Below are 26,102 nucleotides of genomic sequence, written 5' to 3'. Positions count from 1 at the left end.
TATTATTTTGTACACTATTTATCAATTTAATAGTTAGTTTAATAAAAAGTATAATATAAGTTAAGATGAACCAACTTATTTCTCTAACAATTCTGAATATCATCCTTATGGTGACACATGGCTACAAAATAATGTTGTAATGTTTCTAAATTAATATATAAAGAATGCAATATGTAAACCGATAATTTGTTATTATATTTTCCTTTTCATTTTGCTTTTGTAACTGTTAACAAAAACTGATTTTTAGAAAGATTGTTTACATATCAAATCTCCCAAATATAAAAATCAATATTGGCAATTGAAACTATGCAATTTTCCTGAAAAATGAAAATACTCGATTATTTACAAATCATTTTTTCCAATGGCATACTTATTAGCTGACAAAAAAAATAAAAGAAATATAATATTTATTAATAGAAAATAAAGACGGCCTTTATTTTTGAAACGCTCTCATGGAACAGGAACATATAATTTTTTTTTTTCGTAACTTGGCTTAGGAACATATAAATTCTAAACAATCAGTTTAGTTTTCAGACAAAAAGTTGTCAGCTTTCGATCACTCCCGCCGGCGACTCAAACCCAATCCACAGTGAGTTCTTCAGAAACCCATATACTACATCCATCGAGTCTTTCGTTGTGTGATTGATTAGAGAATCCATACTCCTATGATTCCATCAAAGAACTCTCTTTTATATGTTGTTTGTTAATGCTGTTAGGGTTTCGTTTCGTGATGTCTGGGCTCGATAGAATCAGCGAATTGCCGGAATCTTTGCTTACTCAAATACTCTCATACCTTCCGACAAATCAATCGGTGCAGACAAGTGTTTTGTCCAAAAGATGGGAGAATGTGTGGCTAAGTGTTCCCTGTCTCGACTTTGACTTACACTCCTCTGTTGTTCCTTACCATGACAACCAAGTGCTCTTCACCTTCCTTGACAATCTACTCAATTTTAGCCCTGAGTTAAGTCTCTTAAAAGTCAAGGTTAAGTGCAGAGACATGATGATAGATGGGTTCATGGAACGTCTCGGTACAGTGATTAGACATGGAACGTCTCGGTACAGTGATTAGCCATGGAACACAACATCTAGATGTTGAGAGCAGTACTGATTATATAGATGATTACACTAATTCTGTTACCTTACCTTGTGTCGAGTTCATGCCTATGAATCTCTACACGAGCAAGAAATTGGTTTACTTGAAGCTCACGTCTTCTGGTCTTAGGGATCCTGGTTTTGTTTACATGCCTTGTCTTAAATTCATGCATCTTGAAGAAGTTAAATGGCGTGTGCATCTGGAGAAAGTACTCTCAGGGTGTCCTGTTCTTGAGGAGCTGACCTTGTTGAAGGATCACCCCACCTTCTTCATTACGCAAGCTCCGAAGAAACAAGGTCATTGCGTTTGTTAAGTAAACAAATATATCTGTTAGCCGAGATGGTTATATAACATGTGCATAGTGTTTAAAGTTTAAGGTTCGAACCCTGGGCATTATATTGCAGTTTGATTGACACTTGTATGGTTGAACTATGAGTTTTTGAATTCACGGATTAATTTGCAAAAAAAAAAATGAATTGAAGATTTTTTCGAAGAAAACCTTTTAATAATATAGATGATTTAGATTGATGGACTGACTGTTTTTTTTTTGACATCTCGGCGGACGGCTGTTAGAAACTATTTTTTATGACAAAAACATTTGTAATGCTATTTTACGATATCTCTATTTTCCAATGGCATATAACATGAAAATAACCAATAAAAAGTTTATTTTACTAAAATAATTATTTATTAATTAATTGTACAATAACGACAGCCTTTTTTTTTTTTTTTTATAACCCGAGTATCCTGGCCCCACCGAGGTGGTCCAAACTAGAGACCGAAGTGAGCATGGACGCTGCCAGGACGTCACCATGTGGCTCACCGTGTAACGGTCTTCGGTCTCGGGTGCTGCAGCCCACATGTAAATTCCGCAGTGGCCAAGGCTCGAACCCAGGGGCGGACACTCCAGCTGGAGCTCCTATACCACTAGACACTAGACGAAAGCAACTTGGTTTAACGACGGCCTTTATTTTTGAAAAGATCTCTGAAGAAAAGGAATCCCTATAAATACTAAACGCTCGCGAGTACTTCGATCCACACCCAAAGTTACAACTTTTCTCTCTACACAATTGATAACTCCGGGCCGATATAGTCCGCCGGCGAATCAAACCGAATCCCAGGTGAGTTTCTTCAGATTAGAGAAAACTCAACGCCTAGGGTTCGGTCAAGATCTTTTTTTTTTTTTTTTTCTTATGCTGTTTGTTATTGTTTGTTGATGCTCTTAGGGTTTCGTCTCGTGATGTCTGGGAGAGATAGGATCAGCGAACTGCCGGAATGTTTTGTCCAAGAGATGGGAGAATCTGTATCTAAGCGTTCCTGGTCTTGACTTAGACTGCTCTTCTGTTCCGTACGATGCAGACAAAGTGTTCTTAAGCTTCGTCGACAAGCTTCTCGAGTTTAGCCCTGAGTCAAATCTATTTAAAGTCAAGGTTAAGTACAGAGACACGAAGATAGATGGGTTCAGCGATCGGATCGGTATAATGATTGACCGGGGGACACAGCATCTTGATATTGATAGCAGCAAATGTATTCGTTTTATAGATGGGTTCAGAGGTTGGATCCGTATCTATTATTTAAAGGAGGACAGTCTTCACTATTCTCCTTTTGACATGATGCCTATGAGAATCTCTACACGAGCAAGACATTGGTTTACTTGAAGCTCAAGTCTTCTGGTCTTAGGGATCCTGGTGTTGCTTTCATGCCTTGTATTCATCTCGAACAAATTAAATGGCGCGTGCATCTGGCTAAGCTTATCTCAGGGTGTCCTGTTCTTGAGGAGCTGACCTTGTTGAGGGATCCGTAGGATGAATATAAGGCTTTGCTTGTTAGGACTCGGAGCTTGAAGAGGTTTCGTGTGCTGCCGCTTAGGAATGGATATGTCCGTTCGAGAGTGAAATGCACGCTTAAGATTGATGCTCCAGGGCTAGAGCATTTGAGTCTATGTGATGATCAGATTTGTAGAATTGTGGTAAAGAACCTGACTTCTTTGTTGGTGGTTGAGCTTGATGTCAAGTTTCGCGTGCTTGTTAATACTTGGAACGTATCAAAGATCAATGTGATCCGTGATTTTCTCAATGGGATATCGTGTGTTGGATATGATCATCTCTGCCAAAACAGTGCAGGCCCTTGCTCGCTACTCACAGTTAGGAATGATTCCTAAATTCAATAACTTATCCCGTTTACAAGCCGTGTTCCGTAGCAAGTTAGTGCAGTTTCTCCCAGCCTTTCTTGAGTGTTGCCCAAATCTGAAACACCTAATCTTGGTAAAACCATTATTCTCCTTATGTTTTTTTTATGGATATGTGTATTATTGAAAACTCAGCTTTTTTTTGTGTGTTGTGTGTGTGTGTTTGCAGAAGGTTCTTCATCCAGAGGAGATTGAGGAAGGATTGGAACGCACGGATGTGCCACAGTGTGTGTCATCGACTCTTGAGTGTGTTGAGATTCAAGAAAAACTTGAATTGGAGGAAGGGAAGATGAAAGCAACAAGTTACTTTCTTGGAAACTCAGCAGTGCTGAAGAAACTCATTCTGAGCCCCACAGCTTATGATCCTCGAAATGTTGCGGAATCAGAAATATGGGAGAAGGTTAATAAACTCACAAAACGGTCTACAAGATGTGAATTTATCATTCGAGCGCATGGAGGAGGTCGTTGACATTGATGAGTCTTCTTCTTAGTTCTGTTTGGATTCTTTTTGACCATTGGTGCTGATACAAGTTCTTCATTGTCAGTATGCCTGCGAATCTTCTTTTCCTTTTTTCAGAAGTCCCAATCTCAGTTTATTGGATGTCTTTTAGATAATGATGATCTTGCATTCTCTTAAGTTTGGTTTTGTATGTTTTATACCTTTAATTAATATTCCAAAAAATTAAGTATTATTCGGTTCAATTTTAATTCTTTTCATCTGAATCATTTTTTAGATAAAAAAGTTCTTTACCTGAACTATAAAATTAAAATATGATGTCAAAAAAAACTAAAATATAAATTCCGGAAAATGATATGAATACTATAAGTTAAACATGCTATTGTAGAGGAAAACAGAAGTACGTTAGAAATGTTCTTAGTCAAAACTTAAAGAAAGAAAGAAGAAGACGAGAGAAAAATGTGTGTTTTTACAATGAGAGAGGGAGTCGCTTTTACTATCATGATTACAAATTATATCTTTGTATATATTTTACCAACATGCATGCGATTTGGCAGAATGTTGTGATAGACTTCTCATTATTTTTTAGTTTGGTTATGTCATTCATGAACGTGGTTTACTATTCACGATTCAGCTATGGCTGCTGCAACCGGGTCATGTCAGCTGACAAGAATGTTTCATCATAAGAGCCTACCAAATAAGGATGCGCACGAATCGAGAGTATCCGAGTTTTTGGACGTTCGTAGCCGGTAGAGAATATAAGAAACAGTATCTTAGGGTGATGTTCTTATTGGAATATAAGAAACCGTATCTTAACTTTTAACTAAAAAACTAAGAATTGGTTTTTAAATATCTTGTTTAAGAACCAGTTCTTATTTTTTTAGTTAAAAGTTAAGAGATGATTTCTTATATTATGATCATCAATTTTAATGAATCTTTGTAGTTTAGTTTTCTCATGTATAAAAGGGGCTTGTAGATTGTATATGAGCTCCCTTTGTTCAAAAAAAAAAAAAAAGATTGTATATGAGCTCCTTAGAATGGTGATGATACCAAGTCAAATCATATGCATCGTATTACTAAATGCAATTTGTAAACTGATCATTTGTTATTATATTTTCTTTTTTCATTCGCTTTTGTAATTGATTTTTGGAAGATTATTTATATATCAAATCTCCCAAATACATTAATCAATAGTGATAATGGAAAATATGCACTTTTCCTTAAATACTCTGTTATTACAATTGATTTTCATAAAATTTCGAATGGCATATAACCAATAAAAAAGTTAACTTTACTAAAGGAGGAACCCGGAACAACTTTAAACGTATAAATACTAAACGATATATTATTATTTTTATGTTGTTTGTTGTTTGTTCCCCTCTTAGGGTTTCGTTTAGTGATGCCTGGGTGCGATATGATCAGCGAGTTGCCGGACTCTTTGCTCACTCAAATACTCTCATACCTTCCGACAGGAGATTCGGTGCAGACAGGTATATTGTCTAAGAGATGGAAGAATCTCTGGCTAAGCGTTCCCGCTCTTGACTTAAACTGCTTTCTTATTGCTTATGAAGACGACGAAGAAGTGCTCTTCACCTTCGTTGAAAGATTTCTCGAGTTTAGCCCCGAGTCAAGTCTTTTAAAAGTCAAGGTTAGGTGCAGGCCCCGCATGATAGATGGTTTCATGGACCGGGTCGGTACAATGATTAGCCGTGGAACACAACATCTCGATGTTGTGAGCAGAAACTGTTATTTAGAAGAGCGCGGTATTTACTATGCTTGTGTCGAGTTCATGCCTATGAATCTCTACACGAGCAAGACATTGGTTTACTTAAAGCTCTCTTCTTCTGGACTTATGGATCCTGGTTTGGTTTTCATGCCTTGTCTAAGATTCATGCATCTTGAAGAAGTTAAATGGCGTGTGCATCTGGAGAAAGTCCTCTCAGGGTGTCCTGTTCTTGAGGAGCTGACTTTGGCGAGGGATACGGATGATGATTATGCACTTCGGAATGATGAATTTGGGGTTATGCGAGTGAGGTCTCGAAGCTTGAAGAGGTTTAGTGTGCTGCCGCTTAGGGAGGTAAGGGATTACCATTCGAGAGTGGAATGCACACTTGAGATTGATGCTCCTGGGCTAGAGTATATGAGTCTAGGAGAAGATCAATTTGATAGCATTGTGGTGAAGAACCTGACTTCTATGATCATGGTTAACCTTGATATCAAGTTTGTTATCAACTTGTACGGATTTTTTGATCCATGGGATGCATCAAAGAGGAATGAAATCCGTGGTTTTCTCAATGGGATATCGAGTGTAAGACATATTATCATCTCTGAGAAAACAGTGAAGGTACATATATATATTCATACAACAGTTCATGGACTTTGTCTAAGACAAAACCTCTCACTTGTATTCTATATTCGTGCTGCAGGCCCTTGATCTTTACTCAAAAGGAGGAATGATTCCTAAATTCAACAACTTATCTCGTTTAGAAGCAGTGTTCCCTAGCGCCTTGTTACAGTTTCTGCCAGCCTTTCTTGAGTGTTGCCCAAATCTCAAACACCTAGTCTTGGTAAATCATGTTTTTCTTATAATACTGTGGTGTTATGGATGCGTACTATTGAAAACTTAGCCCCTTCTTTTTGTGTGTGTATGTGTTTGCAGAAGGTTGCTCATTCAGAGGAGATGAATGAGGGATTGGAACTCACAGATGTGCCACGGTGTGTCTCAACGACTCTTGAGTGTGTTGAGATTAAAGATAAGTTTGAATGGGAGGAAGGGAAGATGAAAGTAGCCAGTTACTTTCTTGAAAACTCAGTAGTACTGAAGAAACTCATTCTGAGCCCTACAGCTTATAATCAGAACATATACGAGAAAGTTAATAAACTCCCAAAACGTTCTCCAGTATGTCAAATTATCCATGAATGAATGAGTTTCATTATCACTGTATAACTCTTCTTTTTTTTTAGTTATGGTTGGCTTCCTTGACCATTGTTGTTAAATCTTCTTGGATATATGTCTTATTCCTATAAATATTTAAAGAAAATTAAGTATTATTAGAGCAACATTATCGGATAGAAATCGAATTGGTTATCTGAGCTAAAAATATTAATATTTTATTATTACTTTATTAGATAATTATAACTTAACTGAAACTAGAAAATGAAGCTAATGAAGAACAACAAGTAAGCAATTACAGTTCTAAACAGATTTTGGAAAGTTTGATTTTAAGATTCTCTTGCTTCATCTCTTTTATTTTTTCTTTTTAATAATATAATAATAGTTAAAAATTCCTCCTCATTTTCCGATAATGTTTTCCTTAAGTTCAGTTTTTAATTTCTTTGACCTATATATCTAAAATTTTAAAAAAAATCAAAAATCGCTGTAACAAACATTTTTCATTTCAAATTTAATATTTGTAAATGTTAAGAAAAATAAAGTTCGCGGATATTCCCCGTTTCAGATTATTTGTCGTTTGACTTTTTCGCACAAATTATAAAAAAAACATTAAATTTCATGTTTTATCCATATTTAATATATTATTTTATTTGGATATAATTTAATGAGCTTAAATAGTATTGACAAAATTGAAAAAACTAGTAAATAAATGCATTGAAAACAACATTTAAAATGAAATAAATTTTAAGTTCTAGAACGATAATTAATCTGAAACAGAGAAAAATAACTACAACTAAACTTTAAATACTGCTGGTCGGGTTCTATCCGGGGTGTCCGGATTACTTGGATTATAAAAAAAAAAAACTAAACAATAAATAGAAACATTTAAAAAAAAAAAAAACACAGTCCTGAGCAATCAAATTTCCAAGTTGGGTTTTAATCGGTTTTCACTAAATCTGATTACTTGGATTGGTCTTTATCGAATCCGAGTCTGTTGATAGAAAGTTATATATGTATGTATAAAGCTCCCTAGTCCCTACCCACCTGCTCCTACAAGGAGACTCGTCGCCCTTCTCTTCGCTCTCTAAAGGTTTCGCAACTTTTTCCCTTACAGCTCACTTGTATCTACAGACATTTGCAAAATTTTGTGTTTTTTTTTTTCCTGAAATTTTCGAATGGGTTTCATTTCGTTTCGTTTCTTTACGCGTTTACAGTTCTGGGTCTCTCTTTCTTCGTGTTTTAAGCTCTGTAGAAGAGTAAAGACCTCAACTTTTTCTCATCTTCTTTTAGTTAGCGAAATGTCGTTGGAATTGAGTTAGGGTTTTGTGTTCTGTAGCTCAGTCTCACTAAAGTTGGTGTCTTTATGATCTCCTGGGTTGTTTCTTACTCTGATCTTTCCAAAGATGTCAACTTTTAGTAAGTTCCTGTTCTGAACGGGTTTTGTGTGTTCTGTAGCTCAGTCTCACTAAAGTTCGTGTCTTTATGATGTTTCTACTCTGATCTTTGTAGAAGAGTAAAAAGGTCAACTTTTTCATGATCTTCTCTTTTGGGCGACGAAAATGTCGTTTGGATTTGAGTTAGGGTTGTCTCTGAGCTCAGTCTCTACTAAATTTTGTGTGTTTGTAACTTCCCTGTGTGGTTCTTCTTCGTCTAAGCTTTCAAAAGATGTAAACTTTTAGTAGGTTTCTGTGAATTTCAGGTATAAGGTTCAACCCCAGTGATTAGTGTTTAATTATGTATTTATACCAAGTTCCTTTGCTTCTTTGTGGTTGCAGGTTGAGATGTATTCAAGAAGAGAGCTGGATGATTTGGAGTACAGATACTACTCTGAAATGAAAGACGGCACTCGCAAGGTCAAGATCTCTGACTCTCTCTTCAGGTGTCCCTTCTGCTACTTACACCGCAAGCGTGACTACAACTTTGACGACTTGCTTCGCCATGCTTACAACATCAGCGGTAGTTCCCGCGCTAAGGATGGCCGAGAGATAGCTAGACATCTCGCGCTTGAGAGATACATGAAGAAGTATCTCCGCCCTCTGGAAAGACCATCATCAGATGTCTCTTCTCTTCCTACAGAGGTGTTAACCGGAAGCTGGATAACAGCAGGCTCATCAAGTTCTGCTGCAGGGGAAGTGAATAGCAGCCTTGTCAAATCCAGTTCACAACGTATCGCTGAAGCTGAACCTATGTCTGTCTCAGGAGAAGATGATCCTGTACCAAGTGGTGAAGAAAGACAGATGTTTTCTCCTAACTCCTCTTTGAGCAACCAAGACAGTACATACCCTTCCAAGAGAGCTTGCCTCACTGCTGGTGCTAAAGAGGGGGAAGAACCTGTCCAACAGAGTGGTCTCAGCCATGGTTCTCCAAGATATCCTCAGAGGCGTGATACTTTGGCTGCTCGTAATGATGGTCTGATGTTTGTGCATCCATGGAAAGGGATCTTGGCCAACATCAGTAGAATTTATAATGAGAAAACAGGCAAGTTCGCTGGCGAGAGTGGAAGCAAAATTAGGGAAGAGTTTGTTAGCAAAGGGTTTAACCCCCACAAAGTGGAGCCGCTGTGGAACGGCAGAGTTGGTTTCACAGGTTTTGCGATTGTTTACTTCGGCAAAGACTGGGAAGCTTACAGAAACGCCACCATGTTTGAGAAGCACTTTGAAGTCAATCAGTGTGGGAAGAGAGACTATGATTATGCACGCGATCGTGGCGAAGAGCTTTACGGTTGGATAGCGAAAAGGGAGGACTACTACTCGAGAACTGTAGTTGGAGACCACCTCAGGAAGCAAGGGGACTTGGTGACTGTTTCTGGTAAAGAGGCAGAGCAGCAAAGAAGGGCGTTCACGCTTGTCTCTAACTTGGAAAACACACTAGAGACCAAAAGCACTAACCTTGAGGAGATAGAGAGCAAGTACAAAGAAACCAGTACAGAGCTTCAGAGGAGTATGAAAGAGAAGGACGAAATGATCAACGCTCATAATGAAAGTAATGTTTTTGTTCTCTCTTACTTACTGATGAAATTAAATTAGTATTCTGAAGCTTAATTTGTTTTTTAACTAATTTTTCAATGTTTAGAGATGAGTAGCATGCAGCAAAAGGCGCGTGATTATTTGGCGAGTGTGAAAAATGAACATGAGAAGGCAGCTCAGCATCTGGAAGCTCAAAGGAAAGAGTTTGAAGAGAGGGAGAGATATCTTGATAAATGTCAAACGCTGAACAAAACTGAGCGACGAAAGCTTCAATGGCAAAAACAGAAGGTAATGTTCAACATCCTTTGTACAAATCCTTTTTTTTTTGTTAAAAGTTTGCGCAATGATTTGTGATGAAATCTTTTAATTTGTTTGTCAGAACATAATGGCTACTGAAGAGCAAAACAAAGCGGATGAAGAAATGACGAGATTGGCTAAACAGCAACAGGTATAAGCTTTAAGGCTAATGCTAAGTTGCAGTGTCTGTTTTGATTTGCTGGGCTGTTTGTTTTACAGAGGGAGAAAGATGAGTTACGTGAGAGAGTCAAAAAGCTGGAGAAGAAACTGGATGATGAGCTGGCACGGGAGCTGGAGATAGAGAGAATGAGGGGTGGGCTGCAGGTGATGGGACACATGGAAGATCCTGATATGAAGGAAGAGATAGAAAAGACTAAAGAAAAACTAAAGGAGAAAGAGGAGGAGTCTGAATACCAAGAGTCACTCTATCAAGCTCTTGTTGTTAAACATGGCTACACTAACGATGAGCTTCAGGATGCTCGCAAGGCTTTGATCAGAGTAAGCAACAGTCTCTCCCTCTCCCTTTTCCCTCTCTCCATTTGATGTTAGGATAGTAACCATGGTTAAGCTATGTGTGCAGTCAATGCAAGAGTTGACATTACGTGGTCAGATATCTGTGAAGAGAATGGGAGCATTGGATGAGAAACCGTTCCAGAAACTAGCTAAAGAGAGATATCCAGCTGAAGAAGCTGATGTTGAAGCAGCAACGCTCTGTTCCTTGTGGGACAACCACTTGAGAGACTCGGCTTGGCATCCGATTAAGGTTATCCAAATAGACGGAATCCACAAGGTAACAACAATACAATTCGATACACCTCTTCTTTTCTTCTCTTCTCTCTTAAACAATGCTCTTAGAATGTGTACAATTTATTTTTGGCAGGAGGTGCTGAATGAAGAGGATGAGAAGCTGCAGGAACTGAAGAAAGAGCTGGGTGACGAAGTGTTTGAAGCTGTGACACAAGCGCTGATGGAGAGGAACGAGTATAACGGAAGTGGAAGGTACATAGTGCCTGAGCTATGGAACTTCAAAGAAGGAAGAAAAGCTACTCTCAAAGAAGGTGTGGTTTATCTGATGAAGTTGTGGACGCACCTCAAGCCAAAGCCCAAGCGTAAGTAACAAGCAAAAAAGAATCTGAAACCGAGTTTGTTGCTAGCTAATAAGTTGATACTCCTATATTAAGACTTGTGAGTTTTTATGATTTATATTCCACAAGAGTAGAGAGTGAGAGACAGTTGTTAAAGTGAGATCTTGGACGAAGATATTTAATCTATGTGCTTAGTTTATGACTTCATTCCCCTGAATTACATATTACTCGTTTAGACAACAGTCGCTTCCTTAAACCCTCAAAATTCAGAATCGATATTTCATAGAAATTACAAAGAAGATACACGAGAAACCTGTTTTTTTTTTTCTCATCCATGTGTGGATTAGTCCACTCTCAAACAAAGAGGACACAGCATTAACAGACAATGAAACATTTCACAGTACAGGAGACATGAGCTATAAGCGTATGTCTTGGGTTGAACATATAATGTGACTGAAAATGACAAAAAAAAAAAAAAAACAAGAGATCCGCAGAGAAAAAAGGCTCAGAAGCAGCCTTCCTCCAACACGCAGCAACGGCAGAGAGCAGCAAGACTGGAATTTGCAAATTGCAACCCACCGGCAAAAAAAGACACGATTAGCTAGTCGGAACACGAGAATAAATAAGTAGAAGGAACAATATGCTTAAGGTTGTATCTTGGATTAACAATAGAGTGAACATAACAGAAGTTGTAGATGAAAGATCATGTCCAAAAGAGCGGGGCTATTATGAAATAGCTCTAAAACCATCAGTCCTCATAGATGCCAAGAACCTTCCTTAGAAGATCAAAAGAGCACTCAAAGAACTCAAAACTAAGGATCAATACGAAGTCAACTCACTTATCCAAACATCAACTCAAGGCATCTGGTTCTGATCCTAAGATTCCCAAATATCAGAAAACAAAAACACTGGTTGGTTCAATGAACCCAAAAAGATTAGTTAGTGACTAGTGAGTGACCCTTTAAACCCACAGACAGTTAGCTCCAAAAGTGTCACAGATCAATCAATTGGCCAAGAGAATCGAAAAAGAAGACATAAAGCTCAAACTCTTAATGATAGCTTTATACCGACACAATGAGTCAACCAATATTGACCAGAAACAAGCAAGTTTTCAGGAAACATAGATTCTCAATGTAAAGTAATGGCGGGAAGCGAAGCGGGACGAACCAGCCACGGAGGAAAGAGGAGCAACCAGCGTCAGAATCTTGGTGATTCAACCCAACGATTTATGATTTGTCTTGAAAAGGACCAGAAAGCATATCCAAAAAGCTTTTGTCCAATCTACCATCCACTAACATATCCATAACCAACTTTATAGTGGAAGCATCAGCAGAGAACCGACACCTCTTCATTTCTTCAATGAGTTTAGCTGACGTGCTTATGTCTCTGCCTCGAAGATGTGCTCGGATTAGTGTGTTGTACGTACAATCACCTGGCTCACACCTATCTTCCTTCAGTTTTCTAAACAATGCATCAGCTTCGGACAATGAGCCTTTCTTACACAATCCCGAAATCATTACGGTGTACATCTTAACATCAGGCTTCACTCCTTTGAAAGAGAGGCTACAAAATAGATCCCAAGCATCATCGATCTTACTAGCATTGCACATCCCGTGAATGATGATGGTATAGATACCAATACCAGGATCCATCTTACAATTGTGCATTTGATCAAGTATTCCCAAAGCCTCTTCTAGTTCTCCATTGTCACACAACCCATCCAGCAAAATACCGTAAGTCATAATACTAGGATGAACACCTTCAGAAACCAGCTCTTGGAAGAGTTCCTTGGCCACATTAAGTTGCCCAGATTGACAAAAGCCTTGGATGAGAGTGCTATAAGTGACTGTATTGGCAATCACTCCCCTCACAGACATATTACGGAAAAGTCTCATACCTTCATCAACCCGTTTAGCCTTGCAATAGCCGTTTATAAGGATACTATAAGTCACGATACTCGGATCGCAACCCTTGCTAACCATCAGGTCCATCATCTGGTTGGCTTCATCTAAGCGCTTTTCGTTGCACAACCCATATATCAAAGTACTATATGTAATTGTATCAGGATCTATGCCTCTTGTGATCATCTCATTGTACAATTCTTGAGCCTCGCTAAGCTTTCCCTCTTTCACAAAACAATCAATCAACGCATTGAAAGTGACGATGTTCGGGGTGATGTCCCTTGTGATCATATCACTCAGCCACTGTGCGCCGTTATCCCATCTGCCGGCACTACAGAAGCCCCCTATGAGAGAGTTGTAGGTAAAGACATCTGCTTTGATCCCTTTGGTTTCCATTTCATTGAAAAGGTTGAGGGCATCGTCAAGGTTCCCATCTTTGCAAAGAGTGTCAATAATAATATTGTATGTGACTACGTGAGGCTTGATCTTTCTATGTTCCATCTTCCTGAGGAGATCCAAGGCCGAGGCAGTGTTACCTGACTTGCACATTCTGTTCAAAATCGGACCATAGGTAAACTGATCGGGTTGACATCCGTTTTCCATCATTCGATCAATCAAAGCCACTGCTTCAGAGAGTCTATCTTGGAGACAAAGGCCATTGACAAGAGTGTTAAGTATGATGAGATTTGGAATAACCTTCATTTCCACCATACGATCAACTAACTCCACAGCTTGGGAAACTAGACCCTTGAGACATAAACCATTTATCAAAGTAGAGAATGTGACTGCGTCGGGCTCGTACCCAAGCTTCAACATCTTTCCCATCACAGAAAAAGCAAACCCGAGTTTCTGACGACGGCAGAAGCAATTGATCATAATGTTGAGAGTGTAGAGATCATAAGCAATCCCTTGCATTTCCATTTGCTTGCAGAGAGCTAACACGAGATCGTGCTGTTTTGTTTTGGCAACTGAACCAAACAATCTGTTGAAATCTATGACCATAGGGAGTGGACGAGACTGAATCATAGATTGGAAGAGATCAACAGCATCATCTTTCTTGATATCAACGAGTCCACTCCTCAGTTTCTCTCTATAAGAGAGATTTCTGTCGCTGCTAGAACCAATCGAAGTACCTGTTCCAGAGAAACGAGGCTGAACCAATGCCAAAGCTTTCCGATGGAGAGGAATACATGTTCTTCGTATCACCATCTTCTTCTTCTTCTTCAGATGAATCATTCCTTTTTCCTTAGGGCATACGATCAAGGCAGCTTTCTTTCCCTTTCTCTTCGGAGGAGACAACAATAGAAGACTCGGTTCGATAATCATATATCTTAACCTCGGTTCATTTAGGTTGAACCAGACCAAAAACCGGTTTGTTATAGAAATAATGAGAAATCAATATACCATACCAACTTTTAGCATCTCACTAAACCGCCACAAAACCAGATCATGAAAGGTTCGTTTTCAGTGAATCCTCGTTACTCTTGCTTCACCGAACCAAACCGATTCCAAAGTTTTAATCAACTAAAACCCAACCGGATTATGTTTTATAACTCTGAGGCCCATTAGTTCCGAGTTTAGATAAGGCCCATTGGTTACGAGTCCTACCAGAGTCGCTTCCTTAAACCCTCAAAAGTCAAAATTCAGAATCGATCTTATCTACTTACCGCCGTCGTCGAGTCGCCGCCGATATGCTTCGTCGTACCTTTTACAAACGCGCACGGTCAGTCTTGTCTCTATCTGATCAAGCTCATTAGTTCTCTAATATTTACTTTTGATTCTTATTCTTACACATGTTTCGATGTTTCTTTGGCAGTGATGAGATAGCTTTCTGTCATCGCTTCTTGCACGTTCAAGCAGAACCCGACTCTGAGATCATTAGTAAGAAAGAAGCACCAGAGCCTCAGAACGAGACCAAAGACTGGCAAGATCTGAGGAAGAACAGGCTGACAGCTAGCAACTTCTCACGCGCCATCGGGTTCTGGCCCGAAGGTAGACGCGAGCTTTGGCTAGAGAAAGTCGGTGTAGCCAAACAGTTCTCCGGAAACGAAGCCACGTTCTGGGACGCTGATAACGAAACCGAAGCGCTCGAGAGATATAAACTGTTAACAGGGAACGAAGTCATCGCTAGACCTGGATTCGTTGTCTATAACAAGAACGGCGAAGAAACAAACTGGCTAGGAGCTTCTCCTGATGGATTGATCAATGGAGCGAGTTCGACTTCTGTTGTAGAAGTGAAGTGTCCGTTTTACAAAGGAGGTGGTGATGGTGGTGAAGGTGAGAAGCCGAGAGGAGCGTATCCGTGGAAGAAGGTTCCTTATCATTGTGTTCCGCAGCTTCAGGGTTTGATGGAGATTGTGGATACGGAGTGGTTGGATCTTTACTGCTGGACTCGTAACGGGAGCAGTCTGTTTAGAGTTTGGAGAGACAACGCGTTTTGGGAGGAGATGAGGCCTGCGCTCGTTGAGTTTTGGGAGAAGCATGTGGTTCCTGCGAGGGAGATATACAATGACGTGGGTATCAAGGATCCTCATGTGAGGCTGAGAGAGTTTAGCCCTAAGCGAAGGCATGGAGATTGCAAGAAGATTATGCGTAGAGCTGAGATTCTTAGTGAGAGCTGTAACCGTTTGTTCTATGAAATCGATGGGAATCTTGTAGATTGATTTTGTTTTTATCTTTTTGTTAAGTTCAGTGTTTACATTGTGTACTTATCTGTTTCTTGTTCGGAATAATATGGGGCTGTGATTCTTGTTTATTGCCAGATCACAGAGTTTGTTGGTGAGACTTGCCTTTGTGTTAATTAGAGAGGCTTGATCAATTATTGAAGGTGTGTTTCTTACCTTAAAGTAGTAGTTGGCAGTGGCACTTCACTTCGTTTTATTGTTGGTTGGTCTTTTTAGTTGAATAAATTTTCTGTGAGTCTATGATTGGTCATTAGAAATTAAAAATGGTATCTTCTTACACAACCCACGAGTTCCTAACGTTGTTGTTGACAAGTCTTTATCATGATGTTCTGTTTTTTTTTTTGGCAATTATTTACTCAAGATTCTAATTAGAGCATCTTTCACATAAATGGGAAAAAACAGAAATATAAACCACAATGACCACTGAAGCTTCCTTTTCTACCCAAAAGGGAATCAAAAGACGGACCCATGTGGATGTCTTTTGTCTCTACACGGACCTTACATCAGAAACGCTAGTGATGAGAAACAGAGCGTGAAAACAGAGGAAATGACCAAACTTGAAGCAGCTTTGCTTGGGGTAAAGCCTCCGGTTCCGGTTGGACCAAAAGCAGGAGGAGTTCCCGGAAATGGAGTAAAGCCTCCGGTTCCGTTTGTTGTTGGAGTTGTTCCCGTTGGTGGTGTAGTTGAAGGAGGCGACCCTGCAGAGCTGTTAATACACACACACACGCACCAAACTTTCTCTAAGTCATGTTTATGAATATGAGACAGGTTAAGGTTAATGGAAGTGATCATCACCTAGCGCTTGAAGGATATATACATCCAGTAACCAAATCTACAACAAAAGAACGTCATCAAGATCATAACTTTTCTCATCAAATCTATAAGTTGATTGACTTACTTGAAGGTGGGTTTTGACTGGTAGTGGCAGTTCCAGAGAAATTACAGCTTCCAGGGGCCTGAGCTGCTTTCTGGAAGTAGCTGTTAACAGACCAATCACAGTGGTTTTTGATGGTGTTTGGTTGATAACAAGCACCCTTGTCATGGATTGGGTTACAATCTGCTAAGGTTCCACAAGCATAGTCTATCGATGTTTGAAGCTGGTTGTCTCCTATCCCATCTTTGCAGAGACAGTAAATAGCACCTAGAGAGAAAGAGAAACAGAGCAAGAAAATTTTAAGTAAATGTTATGGACCCTTTAGGAAGAAGAGAAGAAAGACTTACTTGAAGATGTGGTCAAGGCCAAGAGAAGCAAGACACCTAGAAACATTCTCATGATGATTAGTCTTAAGGTCACTTATCTAGGGGAAGCACCAAAATAGACAGCAAGGCACACACCAAAACCAAGATGATGGCTTTAGAGAGAGAAGATGTAGAGAAAGTTTAGAGCATTGGAAAATGATACTTGTTGATTTAGTAGTATATATATATATAACTTGTGAGTCAGTCTTTTGGTAACAAAGTTCCAAGTCTAACTACGATTATTATGTATATATTTTGGTAAGTTGATTTATAACGTTGAATAAGAAACAGAAATTGACAAACTATTCGGGGCCCACTCGGGTTGTTGCATAACGCATCTTTGATAATTGATTAATTATATGCTTCACGCATTTCTCTTTGGCTTGTTTGTTTCACTATCATACAATTAATGTTCTGTTAATTGTACTTATTCGTAGATTGTTGTTAGAACTTTTGGTCTGACATTTTATTTTTATTTATTGTAGTGTGCGTATTAACAATTGGGGATGTAGCTCAAATGGTAGAGCGCTCGCTTTGCATGCGAGAGGCACGGGGTTCGATGCCCCGCATCTCCACATTGATTTTACCTTTTTCCTTTTAATGTTACAGTCGAATGATTTCTCAAGATACTTATTCTCAGTATTAGCAAGTATACTCTCTGGCATGTTATAACGAGGAACATAGGTTTCTCTTTCTTTGCCACAGAGTATATTTTTTTAACTGAATAACACCACACCTAAAGAGAGAAACCTTAGTTTTAACTGAATAACAACTGGTAGATTACTACAAATGATGTCTGGTGGCACTTGCGTTGCTGAAGTTGTAGAACAATAATCTAAATTGGATGTTGAAGCTACTAAAATGGTGAATAAATTTTGCTTTAGTCTATGATTAATCATTAGAAATTATAAAAATATGGTATCTTTTTATTGACAAGTCTTTATCATGATGCTCTGTTTTATTTTATTTATTTACTCAAGATTCTAATTAGAGCAACTTTCACATAAATGCAACAACAGAAATATAAACCACAATGACGACTGAAGCTTCCTTTTCCACCCAAAAGGGAACCAAAGACGGACCCATGTGGATGTCTTTGTCTCCACACGAACGTTACATCAGAAACGCAAGTGTTGATAAACAGATTGCGAAAGCAGGGGAAATGACCAAACTGGCAGCACTGTTTGTCTTGTTTGTTCCCGGTGATGGTGTAGTTGAAGGAAGCGATCCTGGAGAGCTGTTAATACACACACCAAACTTTCTATAAGTCATATCCATGTAAATGAGACAGGCTTAGGTTTGTGTTAGTGATCATTAGTTACCTAGGGCTTGAAGGATAGACACATCCGGTAACCAAATCTGCACAAAAGAACCTCATCAAGACCACAACTTTTCTCATCAAAATGTAGATTTTTTTTACTTACTTGAAGGTGGGTTTTGACTGGTAGTGGCAGTTCCAGTGAAGTCGCAGCTTCCAGGGGCTTGATCTTGATTCTGGAAGTAGCTGTTAACAGCCCAATCACAGTGGCTTTTGATGGTGTTTGGTTGATAACAAGCACCCTTGTCAAGGATTGGGTTACAATCTAATTTTCCACAAGCATAGTCTATTGATGCTTGAAGTGCGTTGTCTACTGTCCCTTCTTTGCAGAGACAGTAAGTTGCACCTATAGAGAAAGAGAGACACAGCAAGAAAATCTTAAATACTGTTATTGGACCGTATACCAAGAAGAGAAGAAAGGTACTTACTTGAAGATGTGGTCAAGGCCAAGAGAAGGAAGAGAGCTAGAAACATTCTCATGATGATTGGGTCTTAAGATCACTCTTTTAGGAGAAGCACGAAATAGACAGGATATGATGTAGAGAACTTGGAAAATGAAAGTTGATTTGATAAATATATATATAGTGTAAAGAAACTTGTAAGCCAATCAGTTGGTTACAAAGTTCCAAATACGATATATGGTTTGTAGTGTGAATAAAAACTGATTGTATTTAAGTGTGAACATTTTTAGAGAAAAATAAAAGTATATTTAGTAAGTTGGATTTGTAACGTACAATAAGAAAAAGAAACTGACAAACTATGCGGGGGCCCTCTCGGGTTGTTGCACGCAGCATCTAAGATAATTGTGTGGTTAACCTGTTATCTCATTAATCATCTCAGTTTTGTTAGTTGTACTTACTACTTATTCGTAGCTATTTCAGTTTTGTTAGTTGTACTTTCTACTTCTTCGTAGTTTGTTGTTATGATAGACTTTTTAGTCGAAAACCGTATTTATTTAACGTAATTGAAGCTTTAGTCATATGGGGATGTAGCTCAAATGGTAGAGCGCTCGCTTTGCATGCGAGAGGCACGGGGTTCGATCCCCCGCATCTCCAAAATTGGTTTGCCTTTTCCGTTTTAATGTACAGTCAAATTATTTTTGGAGATACTTTTATCTACTTAGAGCGCAAGCGATGTCTAACACAGTATCTGCAAGATGCAAAAGACAATGTAAAACCGAACTGGTACAACACTAGCTGACACTAAACAAAAGGCAGTTTCAAGATATCGTCAGAGTGAAAGTGAAAAGTAATTTGTTTCTCTTCTATCAACATTAGCCTGAAATGAAGATAGTTTTTGAGTAGACATGCTGGTATGGTACAACACTAGCTGAAACTGCGCAACTTTATAACTTTATGGGCCAATAAAATACCTTTTAGCCCCTTTTAGTCGTACCCATGTTCAAAGACAGAGTCATTCAAGAACTGGAAAGATATTATTACACAAAAAAAAACTGTTTAACTTGATAAATGATAATTATATGTTTGCATAAGAAAAATACATCAATTTGTCCACAACTTTTCACTCAAGAGCACAGAGTGTAAACTTGACTTGTGTTGAGAAGATGAAAAAACAAACTGTAAAATGTTTCTTCACCCACCAATTTCAAGCGTTATTACCTCCAAACTCTCTGTTCAAGTAATCCACAAACCGTCTCTTTCCACTGTTTGCGTCAGTTGGTACCGGTGGCCCGCTCAGACTCGATTGACCCATCAACTTAACAAACGTTCTCCGAAGCCTACCAAGCTCCGGTAGTCCAATTGGTCTGGAGATTTCGATTGGAGGAAGATCATTACCAAGAGTAACTCTGCTTATAGCCCCACCAAGCGCTTGTTGTTCCACGATCGCATTAATAACTTCTTGTGTCGCTCTGTCCAACTCGTAAAGAGAATTCGCTTCTGAGAATCTCGCAGACTGAGTCGCGATACTCGGTTGGAGTATCCTCACGTCTTGAGTTTTGGAATCAACAGTCTTGGTCAGATAGGTCACAGCTTCTAAAACCACAGGAGATGATTTCTCTATCCCATCTCTAGAAGGGTACAGCTCAAAGAGAGGCGAATCCCATCGGTTTCTCCTCTCAGGTTTCTCGAACCTTCTCACCAGATCTTCGAATATACCATCGTCATACGAAGCCTCGCCTCTACCCTCACGTTCCTTATTCCACTCCCTGCAACGATCTTCATCCACATCACAGAAGAGAACACAGTACCTAATCCCAGCGGCACGCGCAATACACCACAGCTCGTATCTGTAACCTTTGATGCTGTTCAAGGAATCTACGATAACAATGTCTCCTCTCGAAACAGATCTATCGACATCCGACCTAAGCTTTCCTCTAAGCATCTTCTCTGCGGGCATGTTGGCATAGTTCTGGTTGCGGTCTAGATGAAACGAAGCCTCGTCGATGATTCTAACGTTCTGCTTCGTTTCAGATTCTTTCAGTGCTTCGGATAAGGCTACTGCAGCTGTTGACTTCCCACTGCAAGGTTGCCCACAAATCACAACAAGCGCCATTGGTCTGAACTTGTCACACTACCTACAAAATGGAACAACATAGAACTTGAGATCCAAAGCTAATATGATGATAACAATCGTTTCTAACAGCTAAAGGACATCAAACACATAACTAAGGGATAGGCAAAGACCCCAGATTCAAAGCATCCAACTTTCTATAGCTATATCAATAAGTAACATTAGGGATCAATGGATCATTAAGAAATCAAGCAAGTAAAAGTATAATTCGAGTAAATTGATCCACGAAAGTGGGCTTTTCATGAATCAAAAGAGATAAGCTATACTTACTCAGATCACGAGCAGATGCAACGAACTGTAGATGTACGGAATCTGTATACAATCAGCGAAAGATCGAAACCGGAAGCAAAAAGTCGAGAGTGTTGTCGAGAGAAAGGTCGCGTGAGAATCTGATTTGGGAATTTAGGGTTTATGAGAGAGGATTAGATTATAACCGGTTGAGTTTGCTTGGTCCGGTTTGTTCAAATTGAATACGAATTACGTTTCGGTTTACAAAGAGAGACGCGGATATGCCAAAGCAAGTTGGGCACGTGCTGGTAAACGGCGAGGATAATTTTGTAATTTCAAATCGTTTAAAGTGTTTTTATAAGGTACAGCTCATTCGGTGCTGTCTCGGTATCCGAATTTAATCCGGGCCGGGTCTTCCCCCAAATTTATTTTTTCTTGAATTCGTGTTCAGATCTCTTCCTTCTTCCAGATCTATCTTCGAATCAATTGTAATTTTCGTTTTCCTCTTGATTCCATCTTTCGATTGATACCTGTTTTGATATCATCCATTGGTTGTGGTCAAATCTAGGGTTTGAGCTAGATCTAGATCTGTAAACAACAGATCTGATCAATTTTTCGTTTAGGTGTTTAATTCATTTTGTTATTCTTATCGGATTCATTCTTAATTTCTAGTTTTCCCCAATTGTTTTAGATTTCGATTTTCTAGGGTTTGTCAAATCTGTTAATTAACAGAGGGCTTGTGTCTGTTATTCCGAGAATTAGCCAATTCTTTGATTTTTGATTCCTGATTTGTTGATCTACGCCGTGAATTGAAATCTAGGGTTAGGGTTTCGTTCAGATTTGGGGATTTTTTAATTTACTCATATTCATTTGGGGGTTTTGTACTTTTAATTAAATTCCCCTCAGTACTTAACTTAACATGGGACTTAGAGCTCTCAGCGTTATAGACTTGTTGTTTGTTACATGTTAGTGTGTGGATGTTATATAAGTAGCAGTTGACATAAGATAACCTCCACGCCAAGTAACTAAATTTGCTTTTGGTTTTTCATTTTACAGGTACAAAAAAATATGGGTGTTAAGCGCACTTTTGAAGCTGAGGATGTGCAAGAGCTCAACATGAAGCATGCAAGAGAGATTAGTTATTGCAACAAGCTTCCCAAACTAGATGATGGAGTTCCATATCGTGTTTCACCGGAGAAGTCTGGTCTTGTCATAGGTAATAATAGTATGCAGCAGTTGCAGATGGGTTAACATGATAAAGTTAAGCATGCTGCTTAATTCTTGTTTGTCTTGCGCTGTGTTTTATTAGCAGGAGAGGATCTGAGTGATCTCTACAGTGTTAAATGTGAGGATAATGTTGAGGAGGGGTTTGAGACCAACGCACCTTTCTCTTGGATCACATCCGAGGAGGATGCTACGACTCAGTCTACCCTTTCTCACGAATCTCCTGAGTCAGATTACCCGGCAGACGATGTTGATTGGTGTCAGAGTTCTCCTAGAAAACAAGTTCCAATTGGGTCGGATTACCAGGCTGATATTCCTGAATGTGTCAAGGAAGAAGTCCGTGATGCTAATCACAACGAAGAGCAACTGATGGGGAAGTGCGTCATTCCAATGCCTGACCGTGAAACCGAGTTCTTTGAAATCGGTAAAGGAAGAAAAGAATGCATTTGCGTGGATAAAGGCTCCATCAGGTGCGTGCAGCAGCATATCATTGAGAACAGAGAGGGCTTATTCGAAACTATCGGATACGAAAGATGTCTAAGCATAGGTCTCGGTGAAATGGGAGAGGAAGTCGCTGGTAAACTAACCGAGGACGAGGAAGATCTATTCCACGAGGTTGTTTACTCCAACCCGGTTTCACTTGACCGGGATTTATGGAAGCACTTAAAGTCTGCGTTTCCTTCGCGAACCATGAAGGAGATTGTGAGCTACTATTTCAACGTCTTCATCCTGCGAAGACGAGCTGTTCAGAATCGTTCTAGAAGCTTGGACATCGATAGTGACGATGATGAGTGGCAAGTAGAGTATGACAACACTTTTTATGGTCCTGAAACTCCAGATGAGAAAAAAACCGGAAACGGCCTCTCAGGAGATGCAGAAGAAGATTCGTGCATGTCCGATGACTTCCAGTCCAACGTAAACAGAGAGGAATCTAACGTTGGGAACTACTGGCGCCACTGCAATGATCTTGTGGAGGATCATTTTTATTCATTTGATCATTGTTGGACTAAGAAGATTGATTTTCTTCCAACTTCCAACATTATCGACGAGATCTTTGGTCAAGAAGACCCATGGGATGAGTTCTCTAGGAGGAAGTAAATGAATAATGGTCTCCAATCTCCATTGTTACTCTGCTCTAGGATCTTGTGTATGTGTAAATGCATTATTTAAGAAAATCCAAAGCTGGATGTTGTGTATATGTTGTGTTCTCTGTATAGTTCAAGACCTTGAGTCTTTTTCTTTTTGTATTTTATAATTACCTTTTGTAAATCAGGATTAGAGTTTCTTGTAAGAAGAAGAAAAAAAATCTTCAGAAACTGTTTAATAAACTAACCTTTTCATCTGTAGTACAGATTTTCATATCTTTTTATTAACTCTTTTAATGTTATAAACACTCACTTAGATCTTGCGACCGCCTCTTTTTTTTTGTTACAAATTTCATTAATTCAAACTTAAGGCGCTACAACATTTATAACCGGAGGTATGCTCGACGGTAAGATGAACAACAATAATAAAACCTAAGATAGAAGTGTTACAAAGAGAGACTAGTTCGAAGTAGAGAGATCCACGGATAATCTTCACTTGAATCCTTGAAATCACAGCTCGAAAGAGCTTTAAATAGTCTGAAAAGACGTTGAAATACCCTAGTGAAAGGGGTTTGAAGAGGGGTGGGAGGTGGGAAACCAACAGAGGCTAGCGCACCCGTCAAACGAAAGAGAACAGCTCCCGTCTATGTTGCCCCGGGAGACTATGTGAATCTCAACACATCAGAGTAGCAAAAAGATCGATAAGCGAGATGGTGAGGCAGTTGAAATTCTTTTCTTCTCCGATTCCATTGGTGAATTTAACAGTGAAACAAACAGCATGGTTGCCATTGTCGGAGCTTGAGCAGCTGAAGTCAGAGACTTCATTAGAGTAGCCTGGTCAGAGAGAGTTGAACCATAAATTCCGGTTCTAGAGACCTCATCCGGAATAGCAAGGGATGCCATAACCGAAAAGAAGAGGCTCATCGTGACAGTTATTGGCTCGTTGGAAGTGATGACGAGCATCGACTTCCCCAAACAAACAATGACAAGCATAGATAAGTGTATGAATTGGACCTTTGGCTGATGTGCAACGATGGCAGAATCGATTGACAATTTTGACTTTGAAGTCGAGTTCACCTTCGCAGAAACGCTGAATATGATGAGATGCGATGATAGAGCAGAGGTTTTAAACGATCCAAGCCTTTGGACTTTGGCATTACCGTACCAGAACCAAGGAGACTTACTCAAATCAAAACGTAGCAACATGTTTTGGTCATTAACAGAACAGAGACACTCTTAACGGTCTGAAAGTAGGAGAGAAACAAAGGACTTGTCGTGATGTCTCCCCTTCATCTCTGGTTCCTTTCATTGGCTTACAAACAGAGAGAGAATCTAAACAATTCTTTTGATCCGTTCTTGAAATTCACATGTTTCTATTTTTGGATAACCATTTTCCTTTTCCTTTCTCTAGATTTTTCTTTAATCTGAATCTTCTCTTTGGAGACGACATCTCAATCAATAGTCTTTCTCTCATTGTCGAATAAATGTTTGGATTCTTAAAATCTCCGGGGAACAACAAAGTTCCCAACGAATCATCAAACAACAAAGGAGGAGGAACAATCAATGGAGGAAGAAGAACTTCTTCGGAACCAGTCCTCATAACACCAGATTTCGACGAAGATGACGACAAGTACAAGAAGGGTTTCAGCAACTCTGGTGATCTGCAGAGCCAGACGACGGAGGATTTAGAGAAGTACGCGGTTTATAAAGCCGAAGAAACAACCAAAGGTGTCAACAACTGTCTTAAGATCGCTGAAGATATAAGATCGGACGCTACGAGGACGCTTGATATGTTGCACGCGCAAGGTGAACAGATTAACAGGACTCATGTTATGGCTGTTGAAATGGATAAAGATCTCGGTCGGGTAATTGCCGTTTCTTAACTTTTTTTTACATAGATGTTCTGTTTCTCTTTTATGATTGTTGATAAATGTTGTTTGAGAGCAGGGAGAGAAGCTTTTGAACAGTTTAGGAGGAATGTTTTCTAAGCCATGGAAACCTAAGAAGGGTAAAGAGATCGCAGGACCTATGATCACACCAGGTAGAGACTATAATTCACATATTGTATCATCTCAATCTTCATATTATTTAACTAGGTGTTCAATCCACAAATGCGGGAATAATCATTAGATATTTGCATTATTAATTTAAACATCACCATGATAAGTTAATGTTTATGCTGAACATCAAAAAATTTGTATACGTCAAATTATGGAAATATATGTGCTTCTTATTGCGTTAACTTTTCCGGAGACTCTCAAATGATTCTTGATCATTGATAATTGATTCTTGATTCTTGATTAAGATCATGTGTTTGGTTGAATGGTTTAGATAAAGCGTCGAAGAAGAGCGCGAATAACAAAGAAGAGCGAGAGAAACTTGGTTTGGCTGCGAAAGGACGATCAAGCAGCCAACCGATACCATCAGACCAACCAACAAACGCTATGCAGAAAGTGGAGGTGTTTGTCTTCTTCTTATTCTTCAAATTCTTAACTTGGTATTAATTTGAGAATCTCAAAAAAATGGTATGTTTTGATGTGTGCAGCAAGAGAAGGCAAAGCAAGACGATGGACTTTCAGATTTAAGTGACATTTTGGGTGATCTTAAGGGCATGGCCCTTGACATGGGATCTGAGCTCGACAAGTCAGATAACACACTTGCATACATACGTATTTTCACACATTTTTTATACTTATGAGTACTTATTGTCATTATTATTGCAGGCAAAACAAGGCTCTGGATCATCTGGACGGCGATATTGATGAGCTTAACAACCGTGTTCAAGGAGCTAATCAACGGGCACGTCACTTGCTTTCCAAATAAACACCTTCCCAAACAAAACAAAAACGTACTATTCTCCTATACGTATTTTTTTCTCTTTACGTTCGTACAGCTCTGAAACTATATTCTTT

The 26,102-nt window shown here is 39.1% G+C and overlaps 9 protein-coding genes, 2 non-coding genes and 1 pseudogene across 13 annotated transcripts; 8 read left to right on the top strand and 4 right to left on the bottom strand.

The window, feature by feature from the left end:
- Positions 1-730: 730 nt before the first annotated feature.
- On the top strand, positions 731-3,772 carry LOC106312584 (annotated as a pseudogene).
- Positions 3,773-5,134: 1,362 nt separating this feature from the next.
- Positions 5,135-6,661, top strand: LOC106309341 (F-box/FBD/LRR-repeat protein At1g13780-like). The gene is made up of 3 exons (XM_013746375.1): positions 5,135-6,082; positions 6,165-6,305; positions 6,398-6,661. Exons 1-3 carry the CDS (start codon positions 5,138-5,140, stop codon positions 6,659-6,661), a joined length of 1,350 nt encoding a protein of 449 aa, XP_013601829.1. The 5' UTR covers positions 5,135-5,137.
- Positions 6,662-7,619: 958 nt separating this feature from the next.
- On the top strand, positions 7,620-11,186 carry LOC106311905 (factor of DNA methylation 4). Of its 2 annotated transcripts, none has more exons than XM_013749231.1 (7): positions 7,620-7,721; positions 8,407-9,613; positions 9,704-9,885; positions 9,977-10,045; positions 10,114-10,392; positions 10,475-10,684; positions 10,775-11,186. In XM_013749231.1, exons 2-7 carry the CDS (start codon positions 8,413-8,415, stop codon positions 11,009-11,011), a joined length of 2,178 nt encoding a protein of 725 aa, XP_013604685.1. In that variant the 5' UTR covers positions 7,620-7,721; positions 8,407-8,412; the 3' UTR covers positions 11,012-11,186. The 2 variants fall into 2 exon arrangements, with proteins under 2 accessions (XP_013604685.1, XP_013604686.1); XM_013749232.1 differs by lacking the exon at positions 7,620-7,721 and adding an exon at positions 8,069-8,330.
- A 62-nt stretch (positions 11,187-11,248) lies between these two features.
- LOC106311906 (pentatricopeptide repeat-containing protein At3g22470, mitochondrial-like) lies at positions 11,249-14,171 on the bottom strand. Its single transcript, XM_013749234.1, has 2 exons — positions 12,147-14,171; positions 11,249-11,533 (listed from the first exon to the last, which is right to left on the bottom strand). The coding sequence occupies exon 1, from the start codon at positions 14,114-14,116 to the stop codon at positions 12,206-12,208; it is 1,911 nt and encodes a 636-aa protein (XP_013604688.1). The 5' UTR covers positions 14,117-14,171; the 3' UTR covers positions 11,249-11,533; positions 12,147-12,205.
- A 313-nt stretch (positions 14,172-14,484) lies between these two features.
- Positions 14,485-15,701, top strand: LOC106307847. The gene is made up of 2 exons (XM_013744920.1): positions 14,485-14,603; positions 14,697-15,701. Exons 1-2 carry the CDS (start codon positions 14,572-14,574, stop codon positions 15,541-15,543), a joined length of 879 nt encoding a protein of 292 aa, XP_013600374.1. The 5' UTR covers positions 14,485-14,571; the 3' UTR covers positions 15,544-15,701.
- A 223-nt stretch (positions 15,702-15,924) lies between these two features.
- On the bottom strand, positions 15,925-16,951 carry LOC106307848 (PLASMODESMATA CALLOSE-BINDING PROTEIN 1-like). The gene is made up of 4 exons (XM_013744921.1): positions 16,786-16,951; positions 16,463-16,705; positions 16,360-16,396; positions 15,925-16,270 (listed from the first exon to the last, which is right to left on the bottom strand). The coding sequence occupies exons 1-4, from the start codon at positions 16,835-16,837 to the stop codon at positions 16,063-16,065; spliced, it is 540 nt and encodes a 179-aa protein (XP_013600375.1). The 5' UTR covers positions 16,838-16,951; the 3' UTR covers positions 15,925-16,062.
- A 354-nt stretch (positions 16,952-17,305) lies between these two features.
- On the top strand, positions 17,306-17,378 carry TRNAA-UGC. The gene has a single exon. It is a non-coding gene; the product is annotated as a tRNA-Ala (tRNA).
- Positions 17,379-17,729: 351 nt separating this feature from the next.
- Positions 17,730-18,651, bottom strand: LOC106307849 (PLASMODESMATA CALLOSE-BINDING PROTEIN 1-like). Its single transcript, XM_013744922.1, has 4 exons — positions 18,550-18,651; positions 18,228-18,467; positions 18,126-18,162; positions 17,730-18,040 (listed from the first exon to the last, which is right to left on the bottom strand). Exons 1-4 carry the CDS (start codon positions 18,599-18,601, stop codon positions 17,917-17,919), a joined length of 453 nt encoding a protein of 150 aa, XP_013600376.1. The 5' UTR covers positions 18,602-18,651; the 3' UTR covers positions 17,730-17,916.
- Positions 18,652-19,103: 452 nt separating this feature from the next.
- TRNAA-UGC lies at positions 19,104-19,176 on the top strand. The gene has a single exon. It is a non-coding gene; the product is annotated as a tRNA-Ala (tRNA).
- Positions 19,177-19,537: 361 nt separating this feature from the next.
- LOC106307685 (protein KTI12 homolog) lies at positions 19,538-21,104 on the bottom strand. The gene is made up of 2 exons (XM_013744703.1): positions 20,924-21,104; positions 19,538-20,657 (listed from the first exon to the last, which is right to left on the bottom strand). Exon 2 carries the CDS (start codon positions 20,633-20,635, stop codon positions 19,727-19,729), a length of 909 nt encoding a protein of 302 aa, XP_013600157.1. The 5' UTR covers positions 20,636-20,657; positions 20,924-21,104; the 3' UTR covers positions 19,538-19,726.
- Positions 21,105-21,267: 163 nt separating this feature from the next.
- On the top strand, positions 21,268-23,445 carry LOC106307476. 2 transcript variants are annotated; one of them, XM_013744446.1, is made up of 3 exons: positions 21,268-21,369; positions 21,938-22,097; positions 22,194-23,445. In XM_013744446.1, exons 2-3 carry the CDS (start codon positions 21,950-21,952, stop codon positions 23,201-23,203), a joined length of 1,158 nt encoding a protein of 385 aa, XP_013599900.1. In that variant the 5' UTR covers positions 21,268-21,369; positions 21,938-21,949; the 3' UTR covers positions 23,204-23,445. The 2 variants fall into 2 exon arrangements, with proteins under 2 accessions (XP_013599900.1, XP_013599899.1); XM_013744445.1 differs by having other exon boundaries at positions 21,278-21,369; positions 22,191-23,445.
- A 1,168-nt stretch (positions 23,446-24,613) lies between these two features.
- LOC106311009 (putative SNAP25 homologous protein SNAP30) lies at positions 24,614-26,098 on the top strand. The gene is made up of 5 exons (XM_013748239.1): positions 24,614-25,055; positions 25,138-25,231; positions 25,522-25,649; positions 25,736-25,833; positions 25,914-26,098. Exons 1-5 carry the CDS (start codon positions 24,675-24,677, stop codon positions 26,011-26,013), a joined length of 801 nt encoding a protein of 266 aa, XP_013603693.1. The 5' UTR covers positions 24,614-24,674; the 3' UTR covers positions 26,014-26,098.
- The last annotated feature ends 4 nt before the right edge of the window (positions 26,099-26,102 follow it).

This window comes from Brassica oleracea, chromosome C8, assembly GCF_000695525.1.
Source record: "Brassica oleracea var. oleracea cultivar TO1000 chromosome C8, BOL, whole genome shotgun sequence".
NCBI lineage: Eukaryota > Viridiplantae > Streptophyta > Magnoliopsida > Brassicales > Brassicaceae > Brassica > Brassica oleracea.
Note: the sequence above shows the minus strand (reverse complement) of the source record. Positions and strands in the feature narration are given on the sequence as shown.

What these genes read in the sequence shown, in the direction of transcription:
- LOC106309341 (XM_013746375.1), top strand. Translation starts at nt 5,138, where the DNA reads ATGCCTGGGTGCGATATGATCAGCGAGTTGCCGGACTCTTTGCTCACT. An exon ending in TCTCTGAGAAAACAGTGAAG is followed by an intron (nt 6,083 to 6,164) that starts GTACATATATAT and finishes TTCGTGCTGCAG; the next exon opens with GCCCTTGATCTTTACTCAAA. An exon ending in ATCTCAAACACCTAGTCTTG is followed by an intron (nt 6,306 to 6,397) that starts GTAAATCATGTT and finishes ATGTGTTTGCAG; the next exon opens with AAGGTTGCTCATTCAGAGGA.
- LOC106311905 (XM_013749231.1), top strand. Translation starts at nt 8,413, where the DNA reads ATGTATTCAAGAAGAGAGCTGGATGATTTGGAGTACAGATACTACTCT. An exon ending in GATCAACGCTCATAATGAAA is followed by an intron (nt 9,614 to 9,703) that starts GTAATGTTTTTG and finishes TTCAATGTTTAG; the next exon opens with AGATGAGTAGCATGCAGCAA. An exon ending in CTCGCAAGGCTTTGATCAGA is followed by an intron (nt 10,393 to 10,474) that starts GTAAGCAACAGT and finishes CTATGTGTGCAG; the next exon opens with TCAATGCAAGAGTTGACATT.
- LOC106311906 (XM_013749234.1), bottom strand. Translation starts at nt 14,116, where the DNA reads ATGATTCATCTGAAGAAGAAGAAGAAGATGGTGATACGAAGAACATGT.
- LOC106307847 (XM_013744920.1), top strand. Translation starts at nt 14,572, where the DNA reads ATGCTTCGTCGTACCTTTTACAAACGCGCACG. An exon ending in ACCTTTTACAAACGCGCACG is followed by an intron (nt 14,604 to 14,696) that starts GTCAGTCTTGTC and finishes TTTCTTTGGCAG; the next exon opens with TGATGAGATAGCTTTCTGTC.
- LOC106307848 (XM_013744921.1), bottom strand. Translation starts at nt 16,837, where the DNA reads ATGAGAATGTTTCTAGGTGTCTTGCTTCTCTTGGCCTTGACCACATCT. An exon ending in GGCCTTGACCACATCTTCAA is followed by an intron (nt 16,706 to 16,785) that starts GTAAGTCTTTCT and finishes CTTTCTCTCTAG; the next exon opens with GTGCTATTTACTGTCTCTGC. An exon ending in CAGTCAAAACCCACCTTCAA is followed by an intron (nt 16,397 to 16,462) that starts GTAAGTCAATCA and finishes CTTTTGTTGTAG; the next exon opens with ATTTGGTTACTGGATGTATA.
- LOC106307849 (XM_013744922.1), bottom strand. Translation starts at nt 18,601, where the DNA reads ATGAGAATGTTTCTAGCTCTCTTCCTTCTCTTGGCCTTGACCACATCT. An exon ending in CAGTCAAAACCCACCTTCAA is followed by an intron (nt 18,163 to 18,227) that starts GTAAGTAAAAAA and finishes TCTTTTGTGCAG; the next exon opens with ATTTGGTTACCGGATGTGTC. An exon ending in GTCTATCCTTCAAGCCCTAG is followed by an intron (nt 18,041 to 18,125) that starts GTAACTAATGAT and finishes GTGTATTAACAG; the next exon opens with CTCTCCAGGATCGCTTCCTT.
- LOC106307685 (XM_013744703.1), bottom strand. Translation starts at nt 20,635, where the DNA reads ATGGCGCTTGTTGTGATTTGTGGGCAACCTTGCAGTGGGAAGTCAACA.
- LOC106307476 (XM_013744445.1), top strand. Translation starts at nt 21,950, where the DNA reads ATGGGTGTTAAGCGCACTTTTGAAGCTGAGGATGTGCAAGAGCTCAAC. An exon ending in GAAGTCTGGTCTTGTCATAG is followed by an intron (nt 22,098 to 22,190) that starts GTAATAATAGTA and finishes GTGTTTTATTAG; the next exon opens with CAGGAGAGGATCTGAGTGAT.
- LOC106311009 (XM_013748239.1), top strand. Translation starts at nt 24,675, where the DNA reads ATGTTTGGATTCTTAAAATCTCCGGGGAACAACAAAGTTCCCAACGAA. An exon ending in ACGCTATGCAGAAAGTGGAG is followed by an intron (nt 25,650 to 25,735) that starts GTGTTTGTCTTC and finishes TGATGTGTGCAG; the next exon opens with CAAGAGAAGGCAAAGCAAGA. An exon ending in ATGGGATCTGAGCTCGACAA is followed by an intron (nt 25,834 to 25,913) that starts GTCAGATAACAC and finishes TTATTATTGCAG; the next exon opens with GCAAAACAAGGCTCTGGATC.